Genomic DNA, 13,866 nt, shown 5'->3' on the forward strand with positions numbered 1-13,866 from the left:
CCAAATATTAACTATCCGAATTTTAAATTGGTGTTGGCTAGACTGAAGTGCGTGCGGTGTGACATCACCGCGACGACTCCAGGCTCGGCGGGCTGACCTCATGCCTCCGTTGCGGGGGAATGACAGCGTGTTTTCCACTGGCGTCGTGACCCGCTGACCTCGGCCTCCAAGAGCTGGCGTCGTATCGCTCATGGAAGCCGAAGCAGCCGGGCGATTCCGAAGGATCGCTTCGTCGCTCTGTCTCTCTCGCACCGCTACGCGACGCTCCATGAGTGCGACAGAGATAGAGCAATGAATCGGTCGTCCGGAATCGCTCGCCAGCCAGCGAGCAGCAGAATCCCCCCGCCTCCTCGCCCCCGCGGCCCAGAAGAGTCGCGATAGCCAGCCACCCGCGCCATGGATCCTGGACCCGCGGTGCCCGAGTACCGCCACCGCCTCCAGACAGGACACTCGCTGCCGACATGTCCTGGCATTCGCATCCCGTCGGGGCCGCCTTGGGGGCGGCGCTCCTGGTGGCGGCGGCGGGGGCGGCGGGGATCTACCCCACGCTGCCGCCCCCCATCGGCGCGATCCGCCACGACGCCAACCTGCCGCCCGGCATCTGCATCACGCTGGAGAAGTACGGCACGACGCTCGCGCGCTACCCCACTTGAATTTTTATTTTGTCTGTGCTAAAGTCCTTATTGAATGACGGCAGGAACCCGAACGCGACGGGCAACGGTACGACGGCGGCCCGGCTCGCGGCCAACGTGACGGCGGCCCTCAACGCCTCCAGCCTCGCGCGCGCCGCGCTGGCCAGCAACAAGGTGGGTGCGGGGAGTGCTCGCGGATGCTGTCGAGGGACTCAGATAACCTGATGTTACCCTTGCAGACCGGCGGCGCGCAGGGGGGCGCGTTGCTGGACCTGGTGGAGGTGCGGCGGTGCTGCGAGGGCTACGCCAAGGGCCGCTACGGCCGCTGCGAGCCCCAGTGCCCCAAGGGCTGCCCGGTCGGCAGCAACTGCACCTCGCCAGGCGTGTGCAGCTGCCTGGGCGACAAGGTGCACGACCTGGCCGGCAACTGCGTCGACACTTGCCCGCACAGCTGCCTCAACGGGGTGCGTTGCGTACGACGTAGTGGAGTTCCAGGACTCGGGTTCGAGTCTCCGCGGGTCATGCCCTTTTTTTGTGCCAGGTGTGCGCTGGCGGCGTCTGCAAGTGCGCCGAGGGCTTCCGCGCGACGGACGACGGCCGCCTGTGCGCGCCACACTGCGAGGGAGGCTGCGTGGCCGGCAACTGCACGGCGCCGGGGACGTGCGCGTGCAACGAGGGCTTCGTCAAGGACGTGTTCTCGCGCTGCGTGCCGTCCTGCAAGGGCGGCTGCCTCAACGCGGACTGCACGGCCCCCAACACGTGCACCTGCCACCCGGGCCACACCAAGATCCGCGACATCCCCAACGCGTGCGAGTCCCAGTGCCGCGACGGCTGCGGCTCCAACGCGCGCTGCACGGCCCCCAACACGTGTACCTGCCTGCCCGGCCACGAGCACGACCCCAAGGACGAGCTGCGGCGCCGCTGCGTGCCCAAGTGCGCCAAGGTATCGCCGTCTCTCTCGCACCCCCTCGGAACACCCCATGAGTGCGAGAGAGACAGAGCGCCGCCCTGTTCATGTTCCAGGGCTGCGTGAACGGCGACTGCACGGCCCCGGACACGTGCACGTGCAGGCAGGGCTTCACCATGACGAAGGACGCGACGGGGGCGGCCACGGGGCTCTGCGTGGCGCACTGTGAGCACGGCTGCGTCAACGGGGACTGCCTGCAGTCCGGCCGCTGCACCTGCCACCAGGGCTACGTCAAGGACCCCCAGGACGAGACCGGGTCGCGCTGCATCCCCTTCTGCCCCGGCGGCTGCGGCAAGGGGCGCTGCGTGGCGCCGGGCCAGTGCTCCTGCGGCGCGGGCTTCGTGGTTGAGCCGGGCAAGGGCTGCAAGCCCGTGTGCACCGAGCAGTGCGTCAACGCCAACTGCACCGGCCCCAACGAGTGCACCTGCAACCAGGGCTTCCGCAAGGACCCCACCTCCCTCGCGGGCAACAAGTCAGTGTTCAGCGGACTGATTCCGAGAGTCGTTTCCGTCGCAGGGTTGTGGCGAGACTGACCGACTGGCCCTGCTGCAGGTGCATCCCGCTGTGCCCCGAGGGCTGCGTCAACGGCGACTGCGTGGCCCCGGGGGTGTGCGGCTGCCGCCAGGGCTTCCGGCGCGACGCCAACGACCCGCGCGGCCGCACCTGCATCTCGGACTGCCTGGACGGCTGCCCCAACGGCGTGTGCCGCGGCCCGGACGACTGCGTCTGCCACGAGGGCTTCAAGAAGTCGCCCCTGGGTCGGTGCGAAGCCGGTTGCTCGCAGGTAAGTGCGCAGCGTCAGCCGTCAACGGAAACGTCCCTTTTTCTTTGTCGTCGACACTGTGTGTTTTCTTTTACTGCCGCCAGGGCTGCTTCAACGCGGACTGCACGGGCCCCGACACGTGCACCTGCCGCGCGGGCTACCAGAAGGGCAGCGGCGCCCCCAACGTGTGCGTGCCCAAGTGCAGCAGCGCCTGCGAGAACGGCGTCTGCTCCGCGCCCGAGCTGTGCCTCTGCAAGGCGGGCTTCAAGAAGGACAAGAACAGCAAGGGCAAGTGTGTGCCGCTGTAGGGCAGTGGCTTTCTCGGGGAATAATAAGAGACGCAAAGGTACAATAACACAGTTACTTTTTTTGCCTTAAAAGTGTACAGGTTTTTGTAAATTACAAATTTGTTACTGTAGTACACAGAGGTATGTCACAAACCTCACATTTCGGAGAAGGTGAGATCGTATGTTATTCTGAGTTAGAGACGAAAACCAGGTTTCATCAAAATATCACTATATAAATTAAAAACCATCCATTGTATATTGTGTAAACACTCCGATACAAAATTCATTGTACAGTTCAGATGACTAAAATGATAAATTACATACACATTTTTTTTTAAACTTGCGACAGGAAAGAAAAACTACATTATCTAGAGCTTTATAAGTTTTGAGTCATGTAATTGACTTCATTTAAGAAAAATTTTCAAGCCATGTAACAAAAGTCTTAAATTTTCCCCTCAGGTTTCACAATTTTAAAAAAAATTCAAAAACAAGATTGCATCTACAAAATTATGATTTGGCACTTTGCCAGTGTTCTTTCAGTAATCCTACGATTAACCCACATCAAAAGCCAGTTATTACTTGATTATGACATTGTAATGAATTGGCACTGATTTGGCAGGAATCTTAACAGAAAATTCCAAACTATTCACTCGGTACAAAGAAGTTTCCTAGAAACTAAACCAATCTGCAAACATTCACTCAAACTTAAGAGACAATGAAAGCCACAAGAAGTATTCCTATTGAAAGGCAATACATATAAACCATGTACTCCCTGTCCTTAGTTTATTATGGATTTACAACCAACTCTATGGGACACTATGGCATGGTGCAGAAGCATTGTCTACCATTAATTAATTTGTTCCTTTGAAAATTTCCAGACAATAGAAAAAAATTCAACAGAAAAAGACAGGAAAAATCAGATGAATTGATTTGATGAATAAATTGAGATATGGAGGAGAATACTATTTACACAACACTGTCCAATCAATGATAAATCTGAATGATATCCAGGGTCTACAGTGTGATGTGCACGACCCTCAAGAAATTTCAATTTCAATACTAGCTTTTACAAAAATACTTTGAATATCAGTAGTAAGAGAGATAAACCTAAATTCATTCATAAAAAAAAAACTCAAGAAACAGACGGAACATGAATTGGTTCACTGGCATATGACAAACTGCGTTCTGCTTCACAAGCTAAAATTATCATACTCAAACTGTATTAAAGGCACAGCAGCTTCCTTAAATTATTATACTTTACTTCATTCCAAGAGTTGTTGCATTGAATGAACATCAAAACTTAAATAGCTACGAAGAAATCCAAGAAAAGTGAAGCAGAGAGCTAGTCATCTTTGATGGCAATATTGTCACACATTGAAGAAGGCCTTTTAAAATTGATTTGATGAGTGTATGCTTTGGCAGTTTTCTTAAGCAGAGAAAAATTTCCATCATACACACACGCATAAACATAAGGCAGTGCAATTTTGTTTTTAAAAGACGTAAATACCAGATTCATAAAAAGCTGAACCACTTACAAGTAATAACTTTTGGGGAGAAAAATCATAAAAGCACAAATATAAGAGGATACAATCTTAAAACTGTTCACTGTACTTCACTGTACTATGCTCCCCAAAAATATTAAGACATTCGGATGGAAAAAGAGACACCTCAGTCTGATAATGAGAAGTATGCTACAAATAGTTCTTAAATGGCTGAACAGAACAATGAATGAAATCAGAATGTTAACAACATGAAAGAAAAGCTCAAAATTGAGACGCACACACAGACTTGAAACTATGATTGTATCTACATCAAATTTTGAGCATTTCAATAGGAGTATGACCTCCAGATGGTATTTATACACATGTCACAATTCATTCCTTAAGCTAGTCATTTCATAAATAATATTAAAAATAACATAAAAAAATTAGTCTTAAAATGAGAAAAACTAATATCACAAACAGAATACACTCAAATACTATTCGGAGTCGGCAAACACAACACACTTGAAGTACCAGCATCCCCTAAGTTCTTTTGACTTGACTTAAATCTTCTAAATGTTAAAGGGCACATGCAGAAGATTAGAATGGAAAGAAACATAATATGTACTGCAACAAAGACTTTTTGAGACTGAATTAAAAGGGAACTTTGGCACTATGGACTCTGCCAACAAGCATAAATCTCTGCACACTCTCTAAATTGAAACAGAAAAAATTATTGGCACTTTTAAAGTGAAGTGTTGATTGCGTAAAGCAGATGACAAAAGCCAACCAAGCTCAATCAACATAGTTGCCCCAGTCAACAATAGATATTCGAGTTAAGAAAGAACGACTCGAAAGTGGGGAGTATGATAATAAAATAATGGGGAAGAATATTGAACACATATTCAGATGCATCTTCTAGCTACTTTAGGATCCATTTTACAACCATCCAAAAGAACACGCTGTGTGGTGTCATTTAAACTTGAAGCGCAGGTTTGCACCAAAGAATTTCTTACATGAGGTAGTTAAGTACAATCTATTGCTCTAAAATTGTGTTAGAGAGCGAGCCAACAGAAAATGGAATGCTTAAGAGGAATGTAACACGAGAGCATCAGACCAGACGGTCCTTATCACAATAAGAAATGTGTCCGCTTGACATAGAGAAACAAACACACAAAAAGGGGGGACAAAAGCTGTTTTACAATTTGCAATGAAACGAAATGGTGATAATTATTATTTACCTAAATAATGCACACAATGATCATGCAACTATAGAATAAGTAATACGTGTGAACAGCACTGATATTTTTGAATGAACACATGAATGAACCATTATTGTTTTTCAGAAAACCTCACTCTGATAAGTGGCGAGGGAAAAGTGGGGAAGAGGGGAAAGTGGGAGGAGGAGGATAAAATATTGCACATAGTCATGCAAATGGAAATTTCTTGTGCTGGGAACTTGATTTAGCCCAGATTCAACATAATAGATCAGTCAAAGTTAGGACGATACTACATACAAGTAAAGTTTGGCCTCAGCTGCCTTACAGCTAAGAGAGAATAATACATTAAACCGTATCCTTCTCACACTGTTACTCCATTATTCGATCGACTGAATAGGCTTTCAAATATCACATGGTAACCTCTGCCTCACAATATAACACAGATCAATCTGTTTGAAACATCGACTGGATGATCATGTCTCATTAGTAAATAAATTGTTTATTTTTATAAGAATAGAGATAGTAAAAATTTGGAATCTGACAACACACACTCAGTCACACACAGACACACACAATAGTTCGAAAACGCGGTTCAGGGTATTTTGTCGGGTTCGCTGTGAAGCACATGTACAGCCACCGCCAAAACGGCACGAGGGGGCGAAGGGCTTCATTCTACACATCGTGGGGCTGACCGTCCCTGCGGCCAGGCCAGCCAGGCACGAGGCCCGGCCGCGGTTGTGCTCACGCTCGCTTGGCGCTGGAGGACGCCTTGGGGGCGGCCTTGGGGGCGGCCTTGGGGGCAGCCTTGGGGGCGGCCTTGGGGGTGGCCACCTCGGCCAGCAGCCCCTCCAGGTCGGACGGCACCGTGTGCATGTTGGAGTCGATGTCGTCCCTGTCCCTCGGGGGCGTGGCGGGGCAGTCCCCGGGTTGGGGTGGCGCCGCGACGGCCGCGACGGCCTCGCCCCTCTCCTTGTCGTCCTTTCTGCGGGACTTGCGGTGGTGGTTGCCACTACTCGACTCTCTCGTCGACTCTCTAGTCCGTACCAGCATGGCCGTCCGCGGCCCGGCGATGCCGCCCACCACCTTCCTGCCCGCCCCCTCCTCGGGGGCGGCCGCGGGGGCCGCGCTGGGGGTGGGGGGCAGCTTGCGCACGCGGTCCGCACTGAGCTTGGTCGTGACGCCGGAGGGCCCGGAGCCCTTCAGCTTGAGGCGGAACTTGAAGGGCGTCTTGTAGAGCACCTGCAGCCGCACCCGGTCCGCGTCCAGCCGGCCCGTGGGCTGCACCAGGCTGCGCCGGTGCTCCGTGGGCACGGCCGGCACGGCCTTGGCCGCGGCGGGGGCGGCCTGCACGCCGGCCTGCACGGGGGCCTCCACGTCCGGCCGCTGCTGCAGCTGCGAGCTGAGCAGCCAGTTCTGCACCTTGCCCATGGGGTCGTCGCTGGGCGTGAGGGCGAGCGGGCTGCTGCCGCCGAGCACCTTGTCCTGGTCGCTGCAGCTGGGGCTCTGCTTGGCGCTGTAGTCGATCACCTCCTTCTTGGCGCGCTTGGCCGCCTTCTTCACGTTGAGCTTGGTGCTGGGGCCGGGCCGCCTCGAGGACGACTTGCGCGGCGAGTGCGGCGCCGACTCACCCGCCTCGGCCTCGCCGGCAGCAGCGCCCTGGGTCCCCTGGGTCGCGGCCTGGAACGGGAACAAGCAGGAGTTAGAACGGCACGCTTACACCGCGGCAGCTCCACACTCACAGGGATGCGGTGCGCCAGGGCGGCCAGGGCGGCCAGCTCACCTTCTTGGCCTTCTTGCTGCGCCCCGAGATGGCGTTGCTGAGCGCGGTGGCGATGGCGCCCGCCTCCGCGCCGCTACTGGCCGGCTGCTGGGGCCGCAGCGGCGGCGCGCTGGGCAGTGGCGCGGCCGTCGCCGCGGTCGTCGCGGTGATTGGCCCCGTCGTCGGCGCGGTGTTTGGCGCCGGCGCAGTCTTGTTGCGGCCGTCCTTGCGTCGTCGCCGGTCCAGCCGGACGCGCCGCTTGAACGGCAGCTTGCGCGCCGCCGCCGGGTGCACGATGGTCGGCTGCGCCCCCACGCCCCCGGCACCGCCCCCCGGGCCCTCCCCCGGCAGCCGCACCGTCTCCGTGGTCGAGCTGTGGATGATGGTGACGGCCAGCAGCTTGGCGTCGGGACGCTTCGCCAGGAACTTTGCGCTCAAAACCTGCGGAGCAGAGACACGGTCAGTAGGGCCAGGCTGCGGAGGACGACGAAAACGGAAACATCCTACTCAGTTTGAAGGCGAGGTCTGCCGAGATGTGAAAAGATATGAAAGGGAACTCGTAAAAGGGAACTCGTAAAAATATTCCGCCTTTATGCTTAATTAGGAAGACGAGGTCGTGCATGAAAGCGAATAGCGGGAGGTAGGGGCCGCGCGTGCCGGTCTCAGAAAACACGTGGCTAGGCCGCGCTGCCGCGCGGGTGGCGTGGCCTGAAGAAGCCTGAAGCCACGGGGAAGCAGGGGGCGTTTGGGGGCACTTGCTCACCCAGCGGACCTCCGCGGGGACGGTTTCGCTGTTATCATGGCACAAAACCGCAAAATAGGAAGAAACAAAAAAAGTCATGCAGTTACTAAACAAAACTGATAAAAAAAACATGGCGAAAAAATGAAAAACCCACCAAATAATGTAAAGAAAAAAGTTGGAAGGAGCAGCAATTTGCCATCCAAAATTGGGGTGGAATACGCACCAGGATGATTAGGGAAACGACGCCGATGAGCACCACGAAGTACCAATTGTCCGACACCCATTTCTTGAAACTAGCTATACTCTCCTCCGACAGAAGCAGTTTTCGGAGAGTGGCGAGTGGTCCCGACGGGTCGACCTGGAAAAATAGGGAGTGAGTCCTGAACTTGCAACGCTACGGAGCGGCGTGCGTGAGATTGGCTGGAGAATAGAGAGAACTCTTACCTCTCTACATTTTTGGAAGACATCACAGTAGCCATTGTAATCGTTGCAAGGAGTACCGGGCTTGGAGAACATATCAGGTACATCGTACGGAACAGAGTTCCACAGAAACGACGATCTGCAAACAGGGAACGAGTCAAGAAGGGCGTTGGCAGAAGGGCGTCCATGAGACACTGAGACAAACACTCACAGGCAAGGGTTGGAGTCGCCGGGCTGCTTGCAGCACAGCTCGCACGCCTTGGTGGGCGGGTCGGTGGGCCCGGGGATGCACTGGCAGGACTCCAGGCCGTACGCCAGGCAGATGGACCCGGTGCACTCCTGCGGGACAAGAAGCAACGTCAAGGACAAGCTCGTCAACGGAACCGCGGCCGAAGAGCCGGGATGCATGACTCACCCCCATGAAGCAGACGAACTCGTCGTTGCAGATGGTCTTGTTGGGCTTGTTGACGGAGGGCGGGCAGTGCGGGCCGCGGCCGTCGCAGAAGCTCGAGTCGCGGCAGCCGTTGTCGTCGCGGCACTTGTCGCCGAAGCGCAGCCCGCACTCGGCGGTGCAGCAGGGGCCCTGCGAGGGGCTGCACAGGCTGCGCGGCGTGAGGCGGCAGGGCGGCTCCCCCGGCGGCGGGTAGCGGCGCTGCGGGTAGCAGCACTTGTCGCGGCAGTCCTCCTCCCAGCCGCAGTCGCACTCCTCGCCCGGCTCCACCACGCCGTTGCCGCAGATGGCCGTCTGCGGCTCCGTGAAGCAGCCCTTGGCGCTGCGCGCCTTGGCGTTCAGCACGGGGTTGATGCTGTTGAGCGAGCACGGCGAGAAGTGGTTGTTGTTCTTCTTGTCGCCCGAGGTGGCGCGCGCGAACATGATGAAGTTGCCGTCCTCGCCGCCCGGCGTGCACAGCTCGGGGTCGTGCGGCGAGCCGAAGTTGTGGCCGATCTCGTGCGCCAGCGTCACGTGCGACACGGCGGGCGGCACGTGCTTGCCGTAGTTGAGCAGCGTCACGATGCCCGTGTTGAGCGACTTGAGGCTGCCGCGGTAGTGGCCGTTCTTCTCGCAGACGCCGCCCGCGTTCTTCAGGTCGCCCGTCCACGCCAGCCCCAGCGTGCCCATCTCGAAGTCGCGGTACGTGAACATGTAGGCCAGGCAGAAGGCGTCGTAGTCCTCCTCCGAGAACAGCTCCAGGAACTTCTCGACGCCGTAGTTGTCCGGGAAGCGGTACGACGGGTCGTTGAGCGCGTCCGTCGAGTGCACCTTGATGCGCTTGATCATGAAGCTGATGTTGTCCGGCTTGCCGTCCTGGTTGAAGTCGGTGGAGCGGTAGATGGCGTTGACGCGCTGCACGTGGCGCGTCATCACCTCGATGCAGGCCTCCTCCGTGCCGTACTTCTGGTAGAACAGGTGGTCGGCCTGCAGGTACAGCATGCACGTCGTCTTCTTGGGGTCCACGGCCGTGGCGCGCTTGTTGAAATGGCGCGGGTCGTCCTCGGGCAGGTAGTAGCCCGACAGCACCTTGGAGTAGGGGATCACCTGCGGCTCCTTGCCGGCCAGGTTGTCCGTGTGCTCCACGTCAACCGTCTCCTCCTCGCCGCCGGGCCCCAGCTTGGGCCGGATCAGGATCGTGTGGTTGTAGAGCACGATCTTGCCCACGTTCTCCGGCAGGGCGGTCTTGGACTCGAGCGACCGTCCTGTCGCGTTCTCCCCCTTGACGGGCACCCGCACCGAGTTGTCCGGGGGCTGCGTGTCGAGGCCGGTCCCCAGGCCGTGGCCGAGGCCGTGGCCGAGGCCCTGTCCCTTGCTGCTGTGCGGCTTGTTCAGGCTGTACGTGTTGTAGGGCTCGCTGTAGTCCTCCAGCGAGGACGGCTCGCGCTCCGCGTCGGCGGGCTTGGCGGCGGTGGGTGGTGGCGGTTCGGGTCGCGGGTACTGTCGCGGCCGCGCGGGCTCGTGTGCGCTCAGGTCGCCGAAGCTCTCCTCGCTGCGGTCCAGGCCCAGCCCGCCGCCATCCGAGTAGTCCAAGTCCGGCGGCTCGGGCGGCTCGGTGGCGGCGTCGTGGGCCTTGGAGTGGCGGCCGCGGTGGCGCGTGGCGGGCCGCGCGGTGGGCACCCACCACCGCTTGACGCGCTCCCGGCGCCCGCTCCGCGCGTCCCGCCGGTCCCGCGTGCGCCGCTCGTGCAGGCGCTGCGACGCGCAGCCGCCGTCCGCCACGCCGGCCACGTCCGAGGAGCGGTAGATGACGCTGTGGAACGGCGCCTCGCGCAGGTAGCGCGCCGCCGGCTCCACGTAGTACTCCTCGGACGGCGTCAGGATGGAGCCGTCGAACAGGCCGTCCGCCGTCACCACGCCCTGCACCAGCGTGTCGTCCTCGCCTGGAACAGAGAGATGATGGGGGTCAGGAGGGCGCCTGCGAACTCGAGGGTGGGCCAACCCGCACCACAGCGGTGTTCGGCGGGCGTGCCTACCTCCCAGGCGGCCGGCAGCGCGCCTGCGAACTCGAGGGTGGGCCAACCCGCACCACAGCGGTGTTCGGCGGGCGTGCCTACTGCGCAGGCGGCCCAGACCCACCCCGCGGTTTTCCAGTGAGGCTTTCATCTCCACGGCCTTGCTCGTTCCACGCGGATTCGCGCTCCGGCCGCGCGTCTTGGCGTTCTGCTCGTTATGCCTGCTGGCTGCTCACCGGTTCGTTTGCCAGCCCCCGAACAACAATAACGAAAAATAAACACGAGGGCGGGGAAAAGAAAAAACGATGCAGCGCGGCGCGAGGCCGAAGAATGCGAGTAGGGGCGTCGAAAAGACGCGACGAAAAGACGCGGCGCGACGACTGCCGAATTGAAAACAGCCCCGAAAATCCCTTTATGAAACGACGCCGGCCGCTAACGATGCCGAAGAGGGTCGTCGGCATGCCGGGGCGCCGTGGGCCACGTGGCCACCCGTCGGGCGTGGCCGCCAGTCGGGCACGGCGCCGAGCTGAGCCGAGCTGAGCCGAGCCAGCCGTGGCCAAGCAAAGCCTCATTGAGAACAAGGGCCTCAAAGAGCGACGCTGCTGAAAGACCTTTTAAAAGGGCGAAGGACGTGGGGCGGCGTGGCCTGGTGCCGAGGAGGAAATATAGCAAAGGTATAGGTGGCCGCTCCGCTCGCCGTGCTCGCCGTGCCCGCCCCGGCCGTTTAGGCTTCGTGCCTTGGGCACCTGAGGCAGCCTTAGGCCGTGGCGTTGGGCAAGCAAGAGCAGCCCAGTCAAGCCGAGCCACCAAAATGAGCGCGTAATACAAACAAAAGCGATTCGCATCAGAGGAAATGTTTGGCCCCGGCCTCGCCCTGGCCTCGCCCAGGCAGTCCTGGCCTCCGCGCCTCCGCGCCTCCGCCACTCGGCACACAATGAGGGCTGGAAACCGTCCCGGGGGAGGCCGATCCGAGCTGGAGCGCAACAGCACGCACAACAAAGGCAAAAAACAGGTCGATATTGTTTCCTTTGGCCGAGGCCTTTGGCCGCGCCCCGCGCGTTTTCCGCGAGGTGTGCCTAATTTACCAGTGCCGTGCTTCCAGCAAGGCTTCCAGCCTTCCAGCCGCCGAGGTGAAAAGTCTAATTAAGCCCCGCCCTCACTCCCCACCCTCCCCCTTTCCCAGAGAAACATTCTGAAAGCGGGAAAGAAGGGCGAAAAGGACGGGATGAATGAATGAGTAAATACCTTCGAGCGTGCCGGTGAAGGCCCTGGTGGTGTCGTAGTGCAGCGCGCCGTGAGGACCCTCGAATGCCACGTCGTCCGCGAAGACCGAGGTGTCGGGCCTCAGGTGCAGCCGAAAGTCCCTGCAAACAAGATCACGTTCGTTAGCTCAACTGCTCCAGCCCGCCTTGCCCGCCTGCAAGGGGAGCAGAGCCGCGCACACACACCTACACACACACATACACACACACACATACACACACGCACGCATACAGTGCCGTGCTCATGCACGCACGGCCCATTAGAGGACGCAGTAATCTCATCTTCTCCCAGCCAGCGCGGCTCAGCCCCTCCTTTGCCTTTTAAACTAAACGCACAACAACTCTCGCGGTCGCCCCGCCCCGCCCCGCCCCGCCCGCCCCGCCCCACCCCGCCCCGCGCAGTCCCACCCTTCTTAACCAGGGCAGCCCCGCGCGGCGGGCTGATTCCGTGCGACCCAGTCGCTCTGTCTCTCTCGCACGCGGACGGGATGCCCCACGAGCGCGAGAGAGACAGAGCGACGAAAGCACCCCCGGGCCTGGCCGGGCCCCTCGCCGTCCTCGCTCACCTCAATCCCCGGCAGCCAGCCCGGCGCCAGCGCGCCAGCCTCGGCGCCAGCCTCACAGGGCAGGCTTTCCTTTTAACATTAACCCCGGCATGTATTTTATACACTGCATACACACACGCGCACGGCGGCGCCTCGCGCACCTTGCGTGTGTGTGTGTGTGCGTGTGTGTGCTGACTCCGAGAATAAGAAGACGAGGGTCGTGCACACAATGCCTGTCGTCGGCGGAAAGAAAAGGCAAAGGCGAAGGAGGATGATTTGTAAATGAAAATTAGCATTCCTCCTCGGCTGCGCCATGGCTGCGCGAGGCGGCTAGAGGCGGCGAGGGAGCCGAGCCAAGATCCCCCTCCCCTCCCCTCCCCTTTTCCCCTGGCAGGTGAGAGCACGCTGCACTGCACTTGCCGCCGGCCTCCATTCCGTTGCCGCCCGCCCTAATGCTCCCCACTCCCCGCCTCGCTGCAGAGCGATTCCGCGAGTCCTGTCTCTCTCGCACCCCCCCTGGATGCCCCGAGAGTCAGCGGGTGCGAGAGAGACAGAGCGACGAGACCGCTGTTTGCGGACACAGCCTGCCGGCTTCCCCATTTTCCGCACAGCAGCGCCCCTTGGCCCCCTTCTTACTGACCGGTGGTGCGCCGTGAAGTTGAGCGTGAGGTGGTTTCCGTCGCCGCCCCCGGTGCCGCCCCCGGTGCCGCCCCCGGGGTCGTGGTTCGGGGGCGGCCGCTGCGCCGAGGGCCGTGTCAGCAGGCTGCGTCGGAGGCGGCGGTGCTGGACGCGCAGGGCGTGGGCGTCGTAGCGTGCCGGCTCCGAGTACCGGATCATGTCACCCAGTGGCATCCCTGCGGGCAAAAAAGAAAAAAAACACGTCAAACGTTGCAACAAACACGCCATGTTTTTCAGAAACAAAAAAGTTGAAAAACAGTTGAAGCCTCCCCAAGGGGGCCCTGGACTGTGCGGGGCACGGAGCTCTTCTAATTAGCCGCCGCAGTGTGTCACTGGGCCTAGGTCAAGGGGAGGCGGGGCGCGGCGGGGCGGCGCGGGGCGCGGCGGGGAAGGCCGCTGTCACAGCCGGACGATTGCTATTTACTGCCCGCGCTGCCGCCGCCTCCAAGACCCACATAAATAAAGTTGGAGCTGAAGCCGCTGGCCTGGCGCGGCCGCCCCCCGCAGCACGACGGCGTGGGGCGGCCGGAGGCTGGAGGCGGCTGGGGGCGGCAGCAGGAGGGAACCCTGCAGGCCCCCGGCCAGGCCCTCGGCCTGATTGGGCGCACTTCTTCCTGTTCATAGGCGAGCCGGCGAGCCGCTTTGAGGGACGCGGAGACTGGCGG

At 58.9% G+C, this 13,866-nt stretch overlaps 2 protein-coding genes across 2 annotated transcripts in view; one reads left to right on the forward strand and one right to left on the reverse strand.

Moving 5' to 3' along the window:
- Positions 1-444: 444 nt before the first annotated feature.
- On the forward strand, positions 445-3,900 carry LOC117649416 (tenascin-like). The gene is made up of 7 exons (XM_034392198.1): positions 445-619; positions 698-806; positions 872-1,096; positions 1,174-1,575; positions 1,656-2,071; positions 2,152-2,383; positions 2,467-3,900. Exons 1-7 carry the CDS (start codon positions 462-464, stop codon positions 2,668-2,670), a joined length of 1,746 nt encoding a protein of 581 aa, XP_034248089.1. The 5' UTR covers positions 445-461; the 3' UTR covers positions 2,671-3,900.
- Positions 3,901-4,576: 676 nt separating this feature from the next.
- The window catches only part of LOC117649610 (disintegrin and metalloproteinase domain-containing protein 10), a 51,904-nt gene continuing 42,614 nt past the window's right edge, over positions 4,577-13,866 (reverse strand). The window contains exons 2-13 of the mRNA XM_034392505.1: positions 13,164-13,377; positions 11,962-12,080; positions 10,386-10,644; positions 8,687-10,253; positions 8,483-8,610; positions 8,296-8,410; positions 8,075-8,209; positions 7,311-7,550; positions 6,707-7,027; positions 6,478-6,628; positions 4,665-4,757; positions 4,577-4,581 (exon numbers count right to left, since the gene is read on the reverse strand). Coding sequence (XP_034248396.1) covers positions 4,577-4,581; positions 4,665-4,757; positions 6,478-6,628; positions 6,707-7,027; positions 7,311-7,550; positions 8,075-8,209; positions 8,296-8,410; positions 8,483-8,610; positions 8,687-10,253; positions 10,386-10,644; positions 11,962-12,080; positions 13,164-13,377 — 3,347 coding nt within the window. The remainder of the gene's footprint in view (positions 4,582-4,664; positions 4,758-6,477; positions 6,629-6,706; positions 7,028-7,310; positions 7,551-8,074; positions 8,210-8,295; positions 8,411-8,482; positions 8,611-8,686; positions 10,254-10,385; positions 10,645-11,961; positions 12,081-13,163; positions 13,378-13,866) is intronic.

Source organism: Thrips palmi, unplaced genomic scaffold (assembly GCF_012932325.1).
Source record: "Thrips palmi isolate BJ-2018 unplaced genomic scaffold, TpBJ-2018v1 HiC_scaffold_4, whole genome shotgun sequence".
Classification (NCBI taxonomy): domain Eukaryota; kingdom Metazoa; phylum Arthropoda; class Insecta; order Thysanoptera; family Thripidae; genus Thrips; species Thrips palmi.